This window comes from Cucumis sativus, chromosome 1 (assembly GCF_000004075.3).
Source record: "Cucumis sativus cultivar 9930 chromosome 1, Cucumber_9930_V3, whole genome shotgun sequence".
In the NCBI taxonomy this organism is placed as follows: domain Eukaryota; kingdom Viridiplantae; phylum Streptophyta; class Magnoliopsida; order Cucurbitales; family Cucurbitaceae; genus Cucumis; species Cucumis sativus.
In genome coordinates this window covers 2928683-2945308 of record NC_026655.2, presented here as the reverse complement: position 1 = coordinate 2945308, position 16626 = coordinate 2928683, and the positions used below count along the sequence as shown (strand labels likewise).

The 16626-nt window shown below is 31.6% G+C and overlaps 2 protein-coding genes across 4 annotated transcripts; one reads left to right on the top strand and one right to left on the bottom strand.

The window, feature by feature from the left end:
- Nucleotides 1–5852: 5852 nt before the first annotated feature.
- LOC101206436 (ornithine aminotransferase, mitochondrial) lies at nt 5853–13747 on the bottom strand. 2 transcript variants are annotated; one of them, XM_004137317.3, is made up of 10 exons: nt 13306–13747; nt 12623–12731; nt 12146–12376; nt 11686–11845; nt 11420–11475; nt 10977–11129; nt 9586–9683; nt 7427–7507; nt 7066–7299; nt 5853–6179 (listed from the first exon to the last, which is right to left on the bottom strand). In XM_004137317.3, the coding sequence occupies exons 1-10, from the start codon at nt 13449–13451 to the stop codon at nt 6026–6028; spliced, it is 1422 nt and encodes a 473-aa protein (XP_004137365.1). In that variant the 5' UTR covers nt 13452–13747; the 3' UTR covers nt 5853–6025. The 2 variants fall into 2 exon arrangements, with proteins under 2 accessions (XP_004137365.1, XP_031738944.1); XM_031883084.1 differs by lacking the exons at nt 12623–12731; nt 13306–13747 and adding an exon at nt 12541–12561.
- Nucleotides 6185–16562, top strand: LOC101206200. 2 transcript variants are annotated; one of them, XM_011651035.2, is made up of 2 exons: nt 6185–6433; nt 15878–16562. In XM_011651035.2, exon 2 carries the CDS (start codon nt 15900–15902, stop codon nt 16236–16238), a length of 339 nt encoding a protein of 112 aa, XP_011649337.1. In that variant the 5' UTR covers nt 6185–6433; nt 15878–15899; the 3' UTR covers nt 16239–16562. The 2 variants fall into 2 exon arrangements, 1 of the variants encoding a protein (XP_011649337.1); XR_004215436.1 differs by lacking the exon at nt 6185–6433 and adding an exon at nt 14342–14534.
- Nucleotides 16563–16626: the final 64 nt, after the last annotated feature.

The following is a 16626-nucleotide window of genomic DNA, read 5'->3' as shown; positions in this document are numbered from 1 at the left end:
ATTCATGGAATTAAAATGAAATAAAAAAAACAATAATATATATTTATAGGAGAAAGTAATATAAATTTAGATAAACAATATAATACCAATCTAGAGTATTAAAGAAAAGGCAATAAATAGGCAAAGGTAAAACATAGGAAGAAAACTTGAAATGATTCATAAAATGAAAAGGGTCACGTCAACAATATTCATTCTATTTCACTCCCAATTTTCTATGATCATCAATGCAAACTATTATTAATGAAATTTTGTAATGCATAAAGTTAAAGAGAGAGGGAGAGAGATTAGAAGAGAGAAAAAAAAGAAAAGAGAAAAAGATATGGAGGGGTGTTAAGGTGGGGGCAAGCATTGCATAAATTTGGTGTGGTGGGTTTAGGGTCAATATAGCCAACTTGGGTTGCCCCAAGTGGTCTAGGGGCCTATCTTTAATTCTTCTTCTTTTTATTTGATTAAATTTATAATTTACATCTATCACTTCCTATATGCTACTTAAACACCAATCAATCATAACTAAAATACAATTCATAATTTAAACACCAATCATCTCCCATCATGAAATGTAATTAAGTAGATTGATGGTAGTAAATGAGAGAAATGGGGCATTATAATTAAAGAAAGTGGGACAAAGGAGAGGAGAGGAGAGGAGAGGAGAGGGGTTGGGGTTCATAAATGAAAAGCAACACATTTTGCTTCTCTTTTGTACGGACCCCCTTCATATATACTCCTTTTCTTAATGATTATCCCTTCTTTCTTCTTCTTCTTCTTCTTCTTCTCTTTTTCCTTGATTAACTCAGTTTTCTCTCATCTTAACCACATGCATTCCAATGCCGACACTCATATCTAATAACATTCAATTTTGATCCCTTTTCTTTCTCTTTTAAATATTAGATTCGGTACTTGTGCTTTCTACATTGATTATAACAATACTTTGTCACACTCAATTAATTACTTTTCTAAGCCAATCTTTTCATATATGTCAACATGCATGTGTGAGTGTTGATTATTTTGATGCATGTGTTTTTAGTTCAATAACCTTCAAACCCTTGAGTTTACCTTTATAACGATTGTCTTCTATATTGCTAGAATTCATAATTTAGATTTCACATAATAAATAATGAAATCAAAATGATAAGGAAGAAAAGGAAAACATAGTATTTTTGGCACGTGCCATGTCTTAAAAGCAATTAATACAAAATGAAAGAAAAAGAATTGAAGAAAGAAAAGAAAAGAGTAAGAGAGAAAGTACAAAAATATAGTGTGGGATTGAATTCCGTATGGTTTTGAACCGTACCATCATCATATAAAATCACAATTCATAGGATCATATACAAATTTCCTAAATTTAATGTTTGGGTTCTTTGAATATGGATCTTTATTTTCTTTTTCAATATGATTCATATCATAAAAATTTATTATTCAAAATGTGAACTCACGAAAAATGGAATTCAAATATGAAGAAGTACACAAAGTATCAGTTATAAAGATTTGAATGTTTTCAATAATAAAGACATCCATGTTTCTTGGTTTATTATTTGGTTTTAATTAGTTTTTAGTTTTTGAAAATTAAAAGCTTATCATTATAATTATTTAAGGTCAAGGTCATTTACGTGGGTCACATAGTCTTAACGCGTATACATATTGACATCTCTCCATGGTCTTAACGCGCATATATATTGATATCTCTCCAAGTGCTTTTCAAATTAAAAATATTAGAGTTCACTCATCTACTATAATTAACATACTATTGCGCTCTATAAAAAATAAATAATAAGTTCTTCTTCCTACTTCTTAGGTTATTTATTCTAGTCCTTTGCTAAATACCGACTTAAACATTGGGAGGTTTTGTGGTAGGTACCACACCAATCATTCTTTTTTATCTTTATTTTGCACGTTGTTGTTCTTTTTCAAAATTACAAATTTATTGATGAAAGCATGTGAAGTTCGATAAGCATGATAGAGTCAAAATTGAAAACGAATAACAAAAATGGACCTACAAAAAATGGTTGGTTTTGGGCATGATCTAAGCCTAAGTGCTTGTCCTCAACCAAGACCAACATTGAGCCTTACCCAAATGCTTAACAACCACATGCTTTGACCCTCGAGATCATTTTAGGCTCAAGATGCTTGACCTTGACCAAGGCCCTAAGTAAACCCTAGAAAAGATGACACACTGAGCCAATCCCTTGACTCGATAGGTTAATCTAATTATTTCAACTCCAAAACTGATCTAGGGAAGAAACTAGATTAAATTTCTTTTTATATAAATGCATATATAACTAGAACTTCATACAACGTAATTTGAGTCCTATTCTCAAACTCTTCTACCTTCTACACTCTTTCACTCTTCGTCTTTAAGTATCCGAGTGAGTGTGGGAAACACCACATCGATGTGGTGATTTTCTATTTTTACTAGTCACATTCAAATTCACTACCAAGAAGGTCATATACATTTTCTCCCTCCAAAATTTGTCTATCAACAAAAAGAAAAATTAACTTTAACTATAGCTCGATTGGCATGATATTATCCCCTCTCACAGAATCTGTCTCTTAGAAAATTTAGAAGCAAAGAAAGTTGTGTTGGTGTAAATTTTAGTTTAGAGATAGATAAACTTAATTATAGGTTGAATACTCAATAATAGTTTTACAAAAACAACATCACATCCTCATTATATGAATAAATAAATAAGGAAAAAAGTGCATGGTGTGTGAATCAATTTTAAATATAGAAATCACATGATGCATTTTGTTCTCTTCTCTCCTTGAAATGGATGGAGAGAGAGTCATGTCATATGAGAAAGATACCATAAAAATAAACCAAATTTAATGCATATATGTTGATGATTAAGCTAAGTTATATATGTCGGCCATATACTATCACTTTATTTCATATTTGATAATTAATCATCCAACTAATTCAAATAATTCTTATATATTAAAAACTAATCAAAATGACTATATATGATCAATTATAAGATGATAGCTAATAGGTAGATACAATTATAGGTACCATATCCTAAATTAATTATTGTTAATCTCACTCTCACACACTTGTATTGTAGTGATCAAATTCAAAAGTTAAGAATGAAGGGGGGGAAAAGGCCAATGTAAATCTAAAAAGGGGAAAAAGAAAAGAAAAAGAATTAAAGAAAACTTTAGGAATCCAAATAATTTAATGGAAGAGGTGTGTGTGTGTGTGTGTGAGGATTCCAAAGTAGATATCAATTTTAGGAATACATTTAATATCAAATGGCCTAACCCTAAGAACATGTGAAACAAAAATGTGTGCATGTGATATTTGATGATCTCATGCTACCCCCCATCTTTGCCATTCTTTTCTTTTCTTTTCTCTAATTTATGAAATGAAAAGTGGAAAGGTTGATTGTTTATTGTTCTTTTCTTTTTAGAAAATAAGTGTTCAATAGTATTTTTTATTAAAATTATTATGGTTGTTGTTTAACCCATTTTAATCAAATTCCAATTTGATAATTAAAATCTAACATTTAGACAAAAAAAAAAAAAAAAAAATAGTAATGAAACTTTCAAACTTTTTAGGTCATTTCAATTACTATCTATACATGTATTTGTATTTGTCATGTTTCACTTGATTTAATGATTTGATTATTTTGGACTAAATTGGTGGAACATCTCATAAATTGTTATGGAATATTTATAACAATAATATTTGATTTGATTTGATAACTAACTGTTTGATTGTACTACAATAGACGTTATAGTTATTTGGAAAATTCTTCCCTAAATATAATTTTAATGTGTAATCAAATGAGTGTAAAACTTTCTTCTCTCTTTTCTTTTGCCTTAATAGGTTTTTGTCCCAAAAAATAAATAATCTTTTGATAATCACGGAAAGGGACTTACATGCAAAATACACCTAAACGTGTTCTTCTTTAATAAATAAAAGTGCAAATAGCGAATTGAAAAATGTATAGCCAAAATACAATTTGTTTTATTTGAATTTTAACATATTTTCAAGCATATCTCCTCATAATAAATTTTAAATTTAGTCTAAATTAGTTTGATAATAATTAATAATTAACTATACTATTACTATACAACAAAATATAATATGTGAATATGTTTTCAAATATACTAATAATCATGCTTATAAATAAGTATGACCACCAAAGTTTAACAAATGTCGAATTAGATAAAGCAAAGTAATAGGTTAATTAAAGAAAATTAAAATATGATTTGTAATTGAATGAATCTTAAACTTAGGTTACTTTTATTTTTAAATTATACATGCATCTCTCTCTATATATATTAGCATTTATGAGTATAAGTGTTGAAAACATATTTACTACTTTCTTACTTAAAAATGATTGTTAATAAACAAATTTCAACCACAGTAATTTAAGATTTGTAGAAAAATACATATAAATACTGAAATTGAACAAAGTTGGAGAAACGAAAAAGAATAATAAAGTATTTGTATTGCACTTACGTCATAACATAATTTAAAGAAGTAATGATTTTGAAGTTAATTTTTTTAAAAAAAATCCAAGAAATGAAAAAAGAAAAGAAAAGAAAAGAAGAGATAAGGCCAAAAATAAAATTGAGAATATTTAGAGATAGAGAAATGAAGAGAGAATAATTGGATAGAATTACATAAAATAAATCCAAAGTGAAAAATGATTGGCCAAAAATAAGATTAATAATACAGCTAAGCTTTCTTATATATAAATTGTCAACATACATTAATGTACTCCAGCTAACATATCATAAGAAATTTCTAGGACATGACCCACAATTTCTTTTTTCTCTTTTTTTTCTTTTTTTAATTTTAATAAACTAATTGTTTCAAATGCTTCTTCTTAATATACCTAAAATATTTTTTTTTTTTTTGTCCCTTTGATTGCCTATAAAAAATGTTTTTTAAAAATATATTTTCTAAAAATCATTTTAGTCAAATGAGTTTAAAATCTAATCTTGACTTGATCTTTTTATAAATAAATCCAAAATCTAACTATTTTTATACTTAAATTAAATTAACTATTAAATTTTATGATCCCTATATTTAAATGTATAACAACTCACAATGAAAAAATATTTAAAGTATTTAAAAACAAAAACAAGATAGAAAATAGATAGCAAAAAGAAATAGGAAAAAATAGAGGAAGAAAAATAAATATTTGGGAGAAAATTCTCATTAAACATCAAATAAATATTTATTCTAAAAATTAGTTATTTTAAGTCGAATACCTTCACTTGATTTAGTGAATTATTTTAAAAATGGGTGTATGATTGAAATAGAAAGTTGTAAAAAATAAGAAGGTGTCCTAATTCTTTTTATAAATCCACAACTACCAAAAGCTTCTCATTATTGTGTCTCTAATGTGTCCCTTCTTTTAGTGTAAAATTGTTCATGTCTCTCATATTATATACTTTATTTTATTTGTTATTATTTTATAATCCCATTTGTCTAAATTTTTAATTGATTGGAAAAGTTAAGTTTATCTCTAATTATAAATTAACCTTAAAATTTGAGCATATGCTTGACAAGTCCTTATCATTTAATCACTTGATTTAAGTGGTGTTGGTTTCATTTATATCAATTTAGGGTTAAAATATCACTTTAATTCCTATCTTTTAAATTTGTCCATTTTAGTTTGTTAGATTAACTTTGCATAATCTTTAGGTTTAGGTAAATGTGATAAGATTGATTCAATCAATAAAATGACCAAATTTCCATTAGTTAACATCCTCCTCCTCCACATCTTCTTTTAACTTACCAAAAATAAATAAAAGATTTTTCATTTCTAAATACTTTCATAGTCAAACCAAAATCACATTTACTTATCAGTAACAGAATCAGACACTAAAACCAAGAACAATTGAGAACAGAGAAAACTCTTAAAGCCATGGCATTGAACATTAGAATATCAATCCACAGTGTCAGTCTACACTGTACAGTACAAAATGTTTCAGAAAAACTTAAGGGAAAACCCACTATTTATTGGCTTCTATTTGAGGAATTCAAGTAGTAGATAAGAAGTTTTGAGAAATTTTAATCTTCAGAAGCATAAAGGTTTCTTCCACAGCGATCACATATGTTGGAATCACTTGAGGAAGCAGTGTGTGGCTTTTCCTTCATCAGCTTTGGAAGATCAATTTCCAGCACATCATGAACTGCCTTTGACCCTTCTTTCAACTCATCCAAACTGCACAATAAATGCTTTACTACCATCAGAGCACAGAACATATAATCTCTTTGGCTTTGAGACAGTATTAATTATGTTCATCATTTTCAGTTGTGAAGTTTTTCAATGCTATAATTAAAGCTCTCATTCAGATCATTCAGCTTGTTCTTGGCTTTTCAGTGACTATTTCATCGTTCCCCATTTATTCACTACAGGATGACCTAGTCCAACTTCTTGGATTCTTGAAGGAGTCAACAGAGATAACTCTCTTTCAGGTTCTCTCTCTTCCTTCCTCTTTTCTTTCCCCATTACCCTATACCACCAAGTTTGACTGAGATTTGCTTTTTAATATATTGTGTATTTCGACCAATCTCTTGCATAATTTTACAACATTTGGGTGCTACGTAAACTCATAGGATATTAAATCTAAGGTAGGTTACCAAACACATGACCCTCCCGTTTGTCCATACCACTTGAGTGCATCTTGACTAATCTCACGAGACTGAGGTGATTAAGTTAAATGCAATGATGTTACTTCTAGATTTTCTAAGCTTTCAAATCCATATAGTGGACAGATAACGCAAATCATGGTGCTAAAGTGAAGATAATTATTTAGACAATTTCATATTCCATACGATTCTGAGTTCACTGACAGATAATGGAGTGAGTGATAGAGGACCAACAGGTCTCAAGGACCAATGAGTAACAGAACATTCAACCAAAAAATAGGAAGGAAATATATAGAAGTACTTCAACGGAGCTATCCTACTTACTGTACTCCAAAAGATCAGTTTACAATTTGTTTGTGTTAAATAGTACCTATTTGTTTCTTTTCTATTCTTTTTCTATCTTTTCTTTAATATTTCCAGAATATGATTAACAGTAAACTATAAAAGATTTGACATACCTTATGGAGAGTGGAGGAGTTAACCGAATTATAGTATCATGTGTTGGTTTAGCAAGAACCCCTCTTTCTTTCAACTTCATGCAAATATCATATGCAGAAACAGGAGATAAAGCTTTTCCTTTGAGCTCCACAGCATTGAATAAACCCCTTCCTCGAACGTTCTTGATGTATTGTGGGAATCTTTCCTGAATCTTGATAAGCTGCTCTTTGAGCTCCTCTCCTAATTTAGCTGACCTGCATGTTATGTTGAAACCAGTGATCAACATTTCATAATTCAGAGAAAAAAAATAAAAGAGTAAAGGAAGTTACATATATGAAAGTTTCCTAGTTCTATCAATGCCTTGTCTTAAATTTATCATACCTCTCAGCGAGTCTCTCATCTTTGATCACTTCAAGTGATGCAATGGCAACTGCACTTGCCAATGGATTTCCCCCAAAAGTACTATGCGTAGTTAGACAAGGGTCAAGGTCAGTCTTAATTTGACATCACAATGGAGCAGCGATTCCACAAAATTTGAGAAGAGAAGAAAAACAGAAGATTGCCTCTAAAAAGGCTTAAAACCCGTTTAACTAAACGGTACATATGAACTATTCCATTGTTTGAAATGAAAATGTCTTTAGACTCATTTTTACTAATAATCAGAAGCACTATTCAATTGTTCGAAATGGCAGATTCTAAAGTTAATTATTGCCGTACAATTAGCTTAACTCCATCCTCAAAGCAGACAACCTTTTGCCCCCTGTTCCCCTAAATTGTAAAATTAGAAGTACCTAAAACTAAATACAACAGTACAACAGGGGCATGTGGATAATTCTTCTTTCCCATTGACTTGTCTATCCTTTCCCTTTTTTCTCAGTGGCTTTCAGTTTAAATACAATTGATAAAGGACTGACATCCTATCCTGTTAAAAAAAGCAATAGTAAAACTTGTTCCCAGTAGTACAAGAGTCCACAATTAAATAATATAGGACACAGTATAGATACAACAGAACGTGTGGCAGATATCTAGCTCATGTAACATAGGGAAATATCAACACTGGTATATCAAACATCACTCCTCAATTAACTTAAATACATCACTCCTCAACTCAGTTGAATACAACCTCAATAATGTACAAACTGCACCTGTATATATTTATAGTGATCGAAGTAGAAAGCTTTTTGTTCAAATGTATTGGAGATAATATTTTCTTGAAAGAAAAACTTTTAGCAGTCTTTGCTGCCTCAAAGAAAAACCAGTCCTCCTAGATGGTTTTGGAATTGGAAACATTAGATGAGAAACACTGTGCTGCTGCCCAAATGGATCTGGCATTCTTCTTTGAAACAGATTCTTTGGTGAAAAAAATTATTGTGAGCAAATATGTTAAAGAAGAGAACAGGTTGCCCTCAAAAAGTTGCAACTACAGTTAGCATTAGAAGCTCTTGGCTTAGTATCTCTAATATAAAAGTCTCATCCAATAATTGATGTTAAGGATGGGGACCATAAGACCAACTTTGGCTAGAATTATTTGGGCCTTGGTCTCTAAGTGCAGTGATGGAAACTAGTAGCTTATTTGAATATTACTTCTCTTGATAATAGATTCAAGTATGAACCTATGATGCATTCACTAATTCAACTCAAGACAATGACTCCCTTCTGCTAACCTATCTCTCAAGGTAGAACAGAAAACTTTTCTTTACCAGAAAAGCTCTAACTCCCTTTCCCGCCTATTACTTGTTCTTTATTTATACTATAATATCCCACACGTGTCATTCGACACACGTGCCACTACTCTTTTTTCCTTCTACAATATTGATACAGTATTGGGGGTCTATCATGCAGCCTTACCTGGATTATTCAATTTAGCTTAAAGTAAAAACAAACCAATGAAGTGTGAAACGTAGAAAATTTCAAATTGGCTCTACAATTAAACGTCAATTTAGTGATGTTTCACATGTCTCGTTTCTTGTTTCTCCTTTTTTAATATGATAACTGTTTTTTTTTTCACCTCTTTTGTTCTTTTTCATTATGAACATAAATATGTTTAGTAAACTTTTTTTTTTCTTTTTTTTTATTCTTGTTCTATCAAATTCTAACTAAGATATCAAAATTCTTTATGTAGTATTTACATTTAGATGTTTATTATGCATTTAATATGTTGACATATTTATATTTTGAAGAAAAAAAAGGACAGAGCAACAAGAAAGAAGGGGAAAGAAAACTTGATTTTCTTCCTTCCAAAATTTCTACGATTTCGGTAGCAATGGTGAAAAATGAATGGTTACCTAAGGTTTTTGTTTCTCAAAGATTAGAAACAAGAAACAAGAAATGAAAAACAAAAGATTATGAACCAGATGATTAAATAACTATGGCCCATAAGATTCGTTCTACTAATCGCTCCCCTCAACTACCATAAATTAGAAAAGGAACTCCTTTGGAAGTAAACATTTTTTTCTTTTAGAGAATAACTGGAGACTAGAATGCAACGATTAGAAGGTAAGAATGTCTTTTCTAAAAAAATCATAACACAAGTTACAAACCTCCCATGCTCTCCAGGTTGGATACAAAGCATTACTTCTTTGTCAGCAAGGACAGCACTTACAGGAATTACTCCACCCCCCAATGCTTTTCCCAATATCTGAAATGAGCAATCATGTACAAGTTTAATCTCAAAAGAAATGCCAGTACTAAAAAAAATAACGTTTGGTATATCCACATGAAATATCAATAAATTAATATCACGAAGTTCAAGCTCTCTATAGCAAAATACAATTCACATAGGTACTGACAAGAAAATAAGAGAAATAACTAAATTAATTAAAAATATTAACTTAACACTAAATAATATAAAATGAACAACTAAACTAATGTTTATGCAAATATACCAACCATCCAACAATTCTCATACATCATTTCTCTTAAACTTACAAAGTTTCTAATGCAAAATGATTTCTTTTAGAAATGAAGGTTTGGAACGAAAAAAGACTGGTATGACAAAATATGAATAGAAGCATGGTTAAGAAATATAACATACAATTCCTTTTTCCTTTTTTTTCTTTTTGGCCCCAATTTTATAAGCCAATTGTCAAGGATATGAACATTATCCATATTATAGTCTACATATGGCAAAGAAAAATAGCAGTCTCCTTCAAAATAGTAATAATAAAAGGAAAAAGTTAGCGGCCTAAATATTTTTGTGGAGTAAGATTCTGGACAAGCTTTAGATACTACATTTCTAATCTTCATTCTGAAAAAATAAAATGAAAAGATAACAAGGAACAAGAATCTGAATTATGATATAATATTAAAATTAAATTTCCAAGTGACTTTTGCAAATATCATACGAAGTGCTTTCAAAATAAAATACACTAGAGAATATTCTAGTAAGAAGTTTTCCACTCATGATATTTGTTCATAAAGTCAAGCGACCTTGATACAAACTTTATTTTGTATCACAAAAAGATAACTTTTTTTAGAGAAGAAACATATTATGAAAAGATAGCTTGAACAAAAAACAAAATGGCTAAGGTAAATAATTAAAAATATATTAAATGACAGCTTCACAAATTAGGGAAAGTAGCTAACTTTTCCCAAAAGATGGGGGCAGCGAACAACAAAGCTGATCATTGCTATATTTGGGAGAACTAATGCATTTTAGAAGAATACTAAAAAAAAAAGAAGCTAATTGACCATTGCTTGTATTAGACTACCCTAATACTCCAGAAAGAAACTATGAATGAGGAGTATTGATTAACTACCCTTTATTATATACATAGCCTTAGTAGTATTGGCAACCATGAGAATCAAATAGAAAAATAAAAAGTTGTATCAAAACTCAAAAAGAGAAGTCAATCATGCGGATTGTAGAGAAAATACTAGATGTGAAATAGGGTATAGAAGGAGGGGGGGGGGGGGGGGGGGGATGCATTACCACTAAATCTGGTCTGACATTTTCCCAATCACAAGCCAATAATTTTCCTGACCTGGCTAAACCAGATTGTATTTCATCAGCAATCATTAAGATATTATATTTTGTGCAAAGATCTCTCACAGCTTTCAAGTAGCCATCAGGCGGAATAATAACCTGAAAGAATATCAAAAAATTATTCAGAGTTAAGAAAAATAAACTGTAAGAAGTAGATAGGAAAAAAGATAGTATTTTGGACCTTTCATAAATCTATGTCAAAAAATAAACAAATAAATTTTGTTATGGCATATGATTTTAGATTCCCACTTTCCAGAACGTAAGATGATCCTTCTGACCCATTATTTTATTATTCATAGTTGGTGAAAACTTCCAATATAAATGCAGCTGAAAACATCTACTAATCAACCATCAGTAGTGTAGAAAGATTTATGTCCAATCATACATACCCCTGCCTCTCCTTGAATCGGCTCAAACAAAAACCCAGCTATTCGGTCACCATGCTCTGCATTCCATAAGAATGGCAACCAATAAGTTAGACCAGATGCCAAGTATAAATCCCCATTGCCAAGCAAAAAAAATATATATATAGGGCTCTTTTGTAGTAAATACACAAATAAGATGATATTTTATGATTCTTTTAGTAACAAATTTCGTGACATGAAAATTGCAAACACAAGGGTAATGATGTCTTAGAATAATATATTCTCCCAACCTTTAAAGATTTTCTCAAGGGCATCTGCATCACCAAAATCAACTTTAAGATGTCCAGGCAACAAGGGACCAAATTCACGTGTCGCTTCATTGTCACAGCTCATGGAAATAACACCCAACGTTCGGCCATGAAAGCACCCACAACATGAAACAATAAAAGCCTGCATATTTGAGAGAAATGATAGATATCAAAGGTAATCATTTATTATGAAAAAATTAGGGAGATAAGTTCTTAATTTGTTAGCACAACATAACTTTCAACATGGAATTTTTAATTGTAGATTCTAAGAAAAGTAATTTATTAAACTCCTTATAGCAACCATGTGCACTTAACATCAATCAAGTCTGGATTTCAATGAAGCCTAATATGTTAAATATTCCCAACTAAAATGGAATAAATACAAACTTTAAAATTTTGAAAAGAAGAAAAAAATTAGTACAAAAAATTCCTCACACTGTACCTCGTCTTTGGGAATTCTCTTCTTCTTGTAACCCCATTTCCTTGCCAACTTCAAAGCAGTTTCCACTCCTTCAGCACCAGTGTTCATTGGAAGCACCATATCATAGCCAAAAAGTTGTGTTAAGTAGTCTGCAAAGTGGGGGAATTTATCATTATAGAAAGCTCGAGAGCTAAGAGTGAGTTTTTCTGCTTGTTCTTGGAATGCTTTCACAATCTTTGGATGACAATGTCCCTACAGCCACAAGGCAATAAAATAATCAATTAAACATTGAATAAATGATAAAAAAAAGTCAGTTAGTGTTGATTATTTTAAAACATCTATAATCAGAATTAATAATGATAAAGAAGATTGACATATTTGAGACAAATTTTCAAATAAGAATGACAAGAACCTACCCCCATTTACTTTGAGATGAAATGAGGAAGCACGTTCACATTTAGTTCACAGAACACATGGAGATCAATTACACTTATGTACCTGATTGACAGCAGAATAAGCTGATAGAAAATCCAGATATCTCTTACCCTCTGGGTCCCATATTGAGGATCCCTTTGCTTCAGAGAATACTACTGGAATTGGATGGTAGCTGCATAACGTAATAAAGATAACCATCCATAAGGACAGAATGAACGTAAGGAAGTACATTTAAAACTAACAAAGGACATAAATGCAGAAAATCTACAGCCTACAAGACACAATTCTTAGGGGAGAAAGGAGCACAAACATGAAATTCAAGGACATTTGATATGGCATAGACTTAGCTAAACTAATGCCTGCTGCAGAACTTCAGCCATTTCAATCAGTAACAGGACCACAAAAACTTCTTTATCCAATCAACAATCTAAGCACCAGACACTCACATAAACATAAATCCCCCAAGATGATTGGTATTTTCTAATAGACAGCTTTTTCAAGCATGGAACTCAGAAGGTGGCTGTCTCCACAGAGAAATCAAGAGAAATATTCCTATAGAATGAGATGATCCACTAAAGACTAAGCATGTAACCATGAAACAACAAAGGGGAAAGAAACGGAGAGAACCCACAAGCTAAAACATCAGAAAACCAACAGAAATCATTCAGTTCAAGATAAGAGAAAATAGTTCAACAGGAAAAAAAAAAAAAAAAAAAAAAAGACATCAGATGGTAAAGCAATCTCACTTATGGGCACTATGATCTTTCTCCATATCGATGAGCTTCTCAGAAACAGTAAAAGAAGAGGCGCTGCTTTCAGGAACCGTGGAAAATGGCCTCCTTCCTCTGAAAACCAAGCCGACCAAACATTGCAACTGCCTCCTGGATGCCATTGATGAAAAGGTTTTTTGACAGAAAAGCTTGAAATCAAACAAAATTCCCTTCTGGGTTTCACCTCAAAGCATCCACACAGCGAAATATGGAAACCCAAGAACCCAAGATAAGGCCTTTTATACGGAATCGAGTAGGTTAAATATATCTCTTTAAAAGCGATTGAATTGGGGAACCATTCTTCTTAAAATAAGCATCCCACTCGTGGTTTATCGCTGTCGACTGTTGTCTTGACATTGTAGTTTGTAGGCTCACATTAAAAGCAGACAAATTTTCTCTGAAAAGAATGCGAATTGTATATACACAGCCCGTGAAGCAACCTCGTTATTGAAAAGAGCTCATGGAATTTTAAGAATCAGCTAAATTTGCATATGAAGTTTCGTATTATCAATTCAAATATTAAAAAAACTCCATGTTTTATCAAAGTTCTATTCGTTATTCGCTCATTGTAACAAATTTTTGTAATTCGAAGAAAAATACAAAACCATAACCAATTACCAAATAAAAGAAGAAGGTATCCTACAAGCAACAACAATTATTGAAACAAAATAAAATAATAGTTTGTACCACATTTCAAAATGTTCAAGTCCTTATACTTTTAATCTTGTAACCATGCAAACCTCAACATAAACATGATTCATTAAAATTTGACGTAGATATTGTATTTTATAAAATTATCATTAAATTTTTACATTCATTTCTACGATAGAAACAAATTTTAGGGTGGTGTATAGTAAAGTTTTAGAAACTAAATTGTTATAAACTTGAAAGTTGGAATAGTAACGCGTTATAGGCTAAAATTGAAAACTAATAATAAAAAGAAAATGTAGATAGGAAAGAAATAAATTTGAATATAAAAATAGTGTGGATAGAGATTAGGGTTTAAAAACCAAATGGACACCTATGTTAGTGTATGTAAAAGTGTGTATATTTTTTTGATTACAAGAGGTAGAGATTGTTGAGATGCGTTTTTGATTTAGATCCTATTGTTACTCCTCCCCGCTCTCTCCATCTCTCTCTCTTTCATCCACGAGAAGCCAAGAATCACAATCGGCTCCCAAGTTCCCCTCTGCTCCGCCGTCCCTGTATGACTCTACTTACTCCCTTTTAATTACCTTACCAACATGTTTCCCTTTTTCTACTTACTCCATTTCCTTCGATCCTTCACGATTTCCTGCTCATTCTAAACTGATCCTTTCTTTCTCACCCCCCATCCCATTATTGCCTTTCTTTTAGGCCTCACCATGATTTTCTTTTATGTTTTATTACAAATCCAACCTGAATCAGACCACCCTCTTATTGGGCCAATGGTTCAAGGCCATTTTCATATATTAACTTGGACATTTAGGTGTTTTAAGTTTTAGTCGATGCTTTCCATGATACAATACTGTGCTACTCAACTCAATTTACACATGATTCTCAATTATGAAAACAATGGATTAATCTCTGGCACTTCGATGCTGGGTATATGGTTATTGGTTATTAGTTATTATGATTTGTTGTTTTTTGTGTTTCATACTTCATGACCTGCAGGCTTCTTGATGTATTCTTCTAAAACTAGATTGTTGAATCCCATATGCTTGCTATTGAATGTGGATTCTAATTCCTTACCCATAATTGCTTTGAAACCTGCTTCCATATTCACTTTAGTTTTACCTATTTCCTTTAGTGCAAAGGAAATTGTGCTTTCTTTGGCTTTACCATGTCTTTATCGAAACACTCATGCCTAAAAGAGGCACAACTTGCATTAATTAGCCATGTCAAGAGCTTTAGTTCAATTGAGTAGTTCTCTTCTCTTTATTCCTCCACCTTCCCCCTCTCTCTGTACCTTCCACTGGGCCTCCTTCAATACATCCCTGTTGATCATTGTGAGGGACATTCTTTTGCTGCTGTTTTCTTTTAATATAACAACTGTGAGATGGGAATCCAACCTCCGACCTCTAGGATAGAGAAGGTTATGTCAATTACAATGGAGCTGAGCACACTTTGGCATCTCTAGCAAAGTTGTCATCATTTCCATCCATTATCTATTGCTTGAATTTGCACTTATATATGGTAGTTCCTCATCTGGGGATTGTTGTTTTGGTGAACACAGTTCTATGCGTAATTGGGATGCAGCTCTTAAGATCGATGTTTTTTATTATGGAATGTGCAATTAGGACTTGATCTTTCCTTCCATTTGTTTTTCATTCGTTGCTGTTGCTGATGTTATAGAGGCTGCTCCCTTTTTCTTTGAGTGGATTCTCTGTCTCTTGTGTTGAGCATTCATTACTTTTACGGCTTTGATCTTTTTCCTTTCGACAAAATCTTCAATCCAGTTTTTCCCTGCAATTTCAACCCCCTTTTTTCACTCAGATTACGCTTTAGTTGCAATTCTGATAATATTATTGGTTTTGTTCATCAACTACAACTATCTTTCCACATATAGGGATCAGTTGAAGTAACCATAGATGGAACAAGAATCAGGAGGATCCATGGTTCAGGATGGGAGCAATGTTGAGTCTAACCCAGAGAGTTTAGATCACATAGGAAAGGTGAGAAAGCTGCTGTTTCGTCGAATGCTCATAGGTATTAAAGATGGAAGGTTTTTCTTGGGAAACTTTTACTGCATTGACAAGCAAGGAAATATCATCCTTCAAGATGCAGTAGAGTATCGTAGCACTCGGCGTAGCTCACCTTCTCCAATGGAACAACGGTGCCTTGGTCTTATTCTTATACCCAACTCTTGCCGTGTATCCTGTCATGTGGATAGTACCATTGATGAACAATTGGCATTGCTATCAGTTTAGCAAATATAAGATGAAGCCTGAGATTAAGAAGAGATGAAAAAAATGTGCACGCTTCTTTGATGGATTTGACTGTTTATATTGTTACAGAAAAATTCTAAAACATCTTGATGTTTTTAGTGGAAATATGGGATTAGGAAATACGATTTGTTTCTCTTATGGATAAGATATTGTCGCTTTCTTTATTAAGTTGAAGAGTGGATGCAAAGTAGGAGGAACCTTTGAAAAGATTGTGGAAGAAACCCGAAGGCTTGATAAAGTTATTGTTTTTTAGGGAAAATTATCCCAAGTTTGGAATAACATGTGTTTCGTTAAAGTTTAAAAGAACGTACCTTTCGTATTGATCCATTTTAGTCCTTAAATTTTCAAAAATTACGTTATTAATCCTTGA

What these genes read in the sequence shown, in the direction of transcription:
- LOC101206436 (XM_004137317.3), bottom strand. Translation starts at nt 13,451, where the DNA reads ATGGCATCCAGGAGGCAGTTGCAATGTTTGGTCGGCTTGGTTTTCAGA. An exon ending in CTTATTCTGCTGTCAATCAG is followed by an intron (nt 12,377 to 12,622) that starts GTACATAAGTGT and finishes TTGTGGCTGTAG; the next exon opens with GGACATTGTCATCCAAAGAT. An exon ending in CAACCTGGAGAGCATGGGAG is followed by an intron (nt 7,508 to 9,585) that starts GTTTGTAACTTG and finishes AACTACGCATAG; the next exon opens with TACTTTTGGGGGAAATCCAT.
- LOC101206200 (XM_011651035.2), top strand. Translation starts at nt 15,900, where the DNA reads ATGGAACAAGAATCAGGAGGATCCATGGTTCAGGATGGGAGCAATGTT.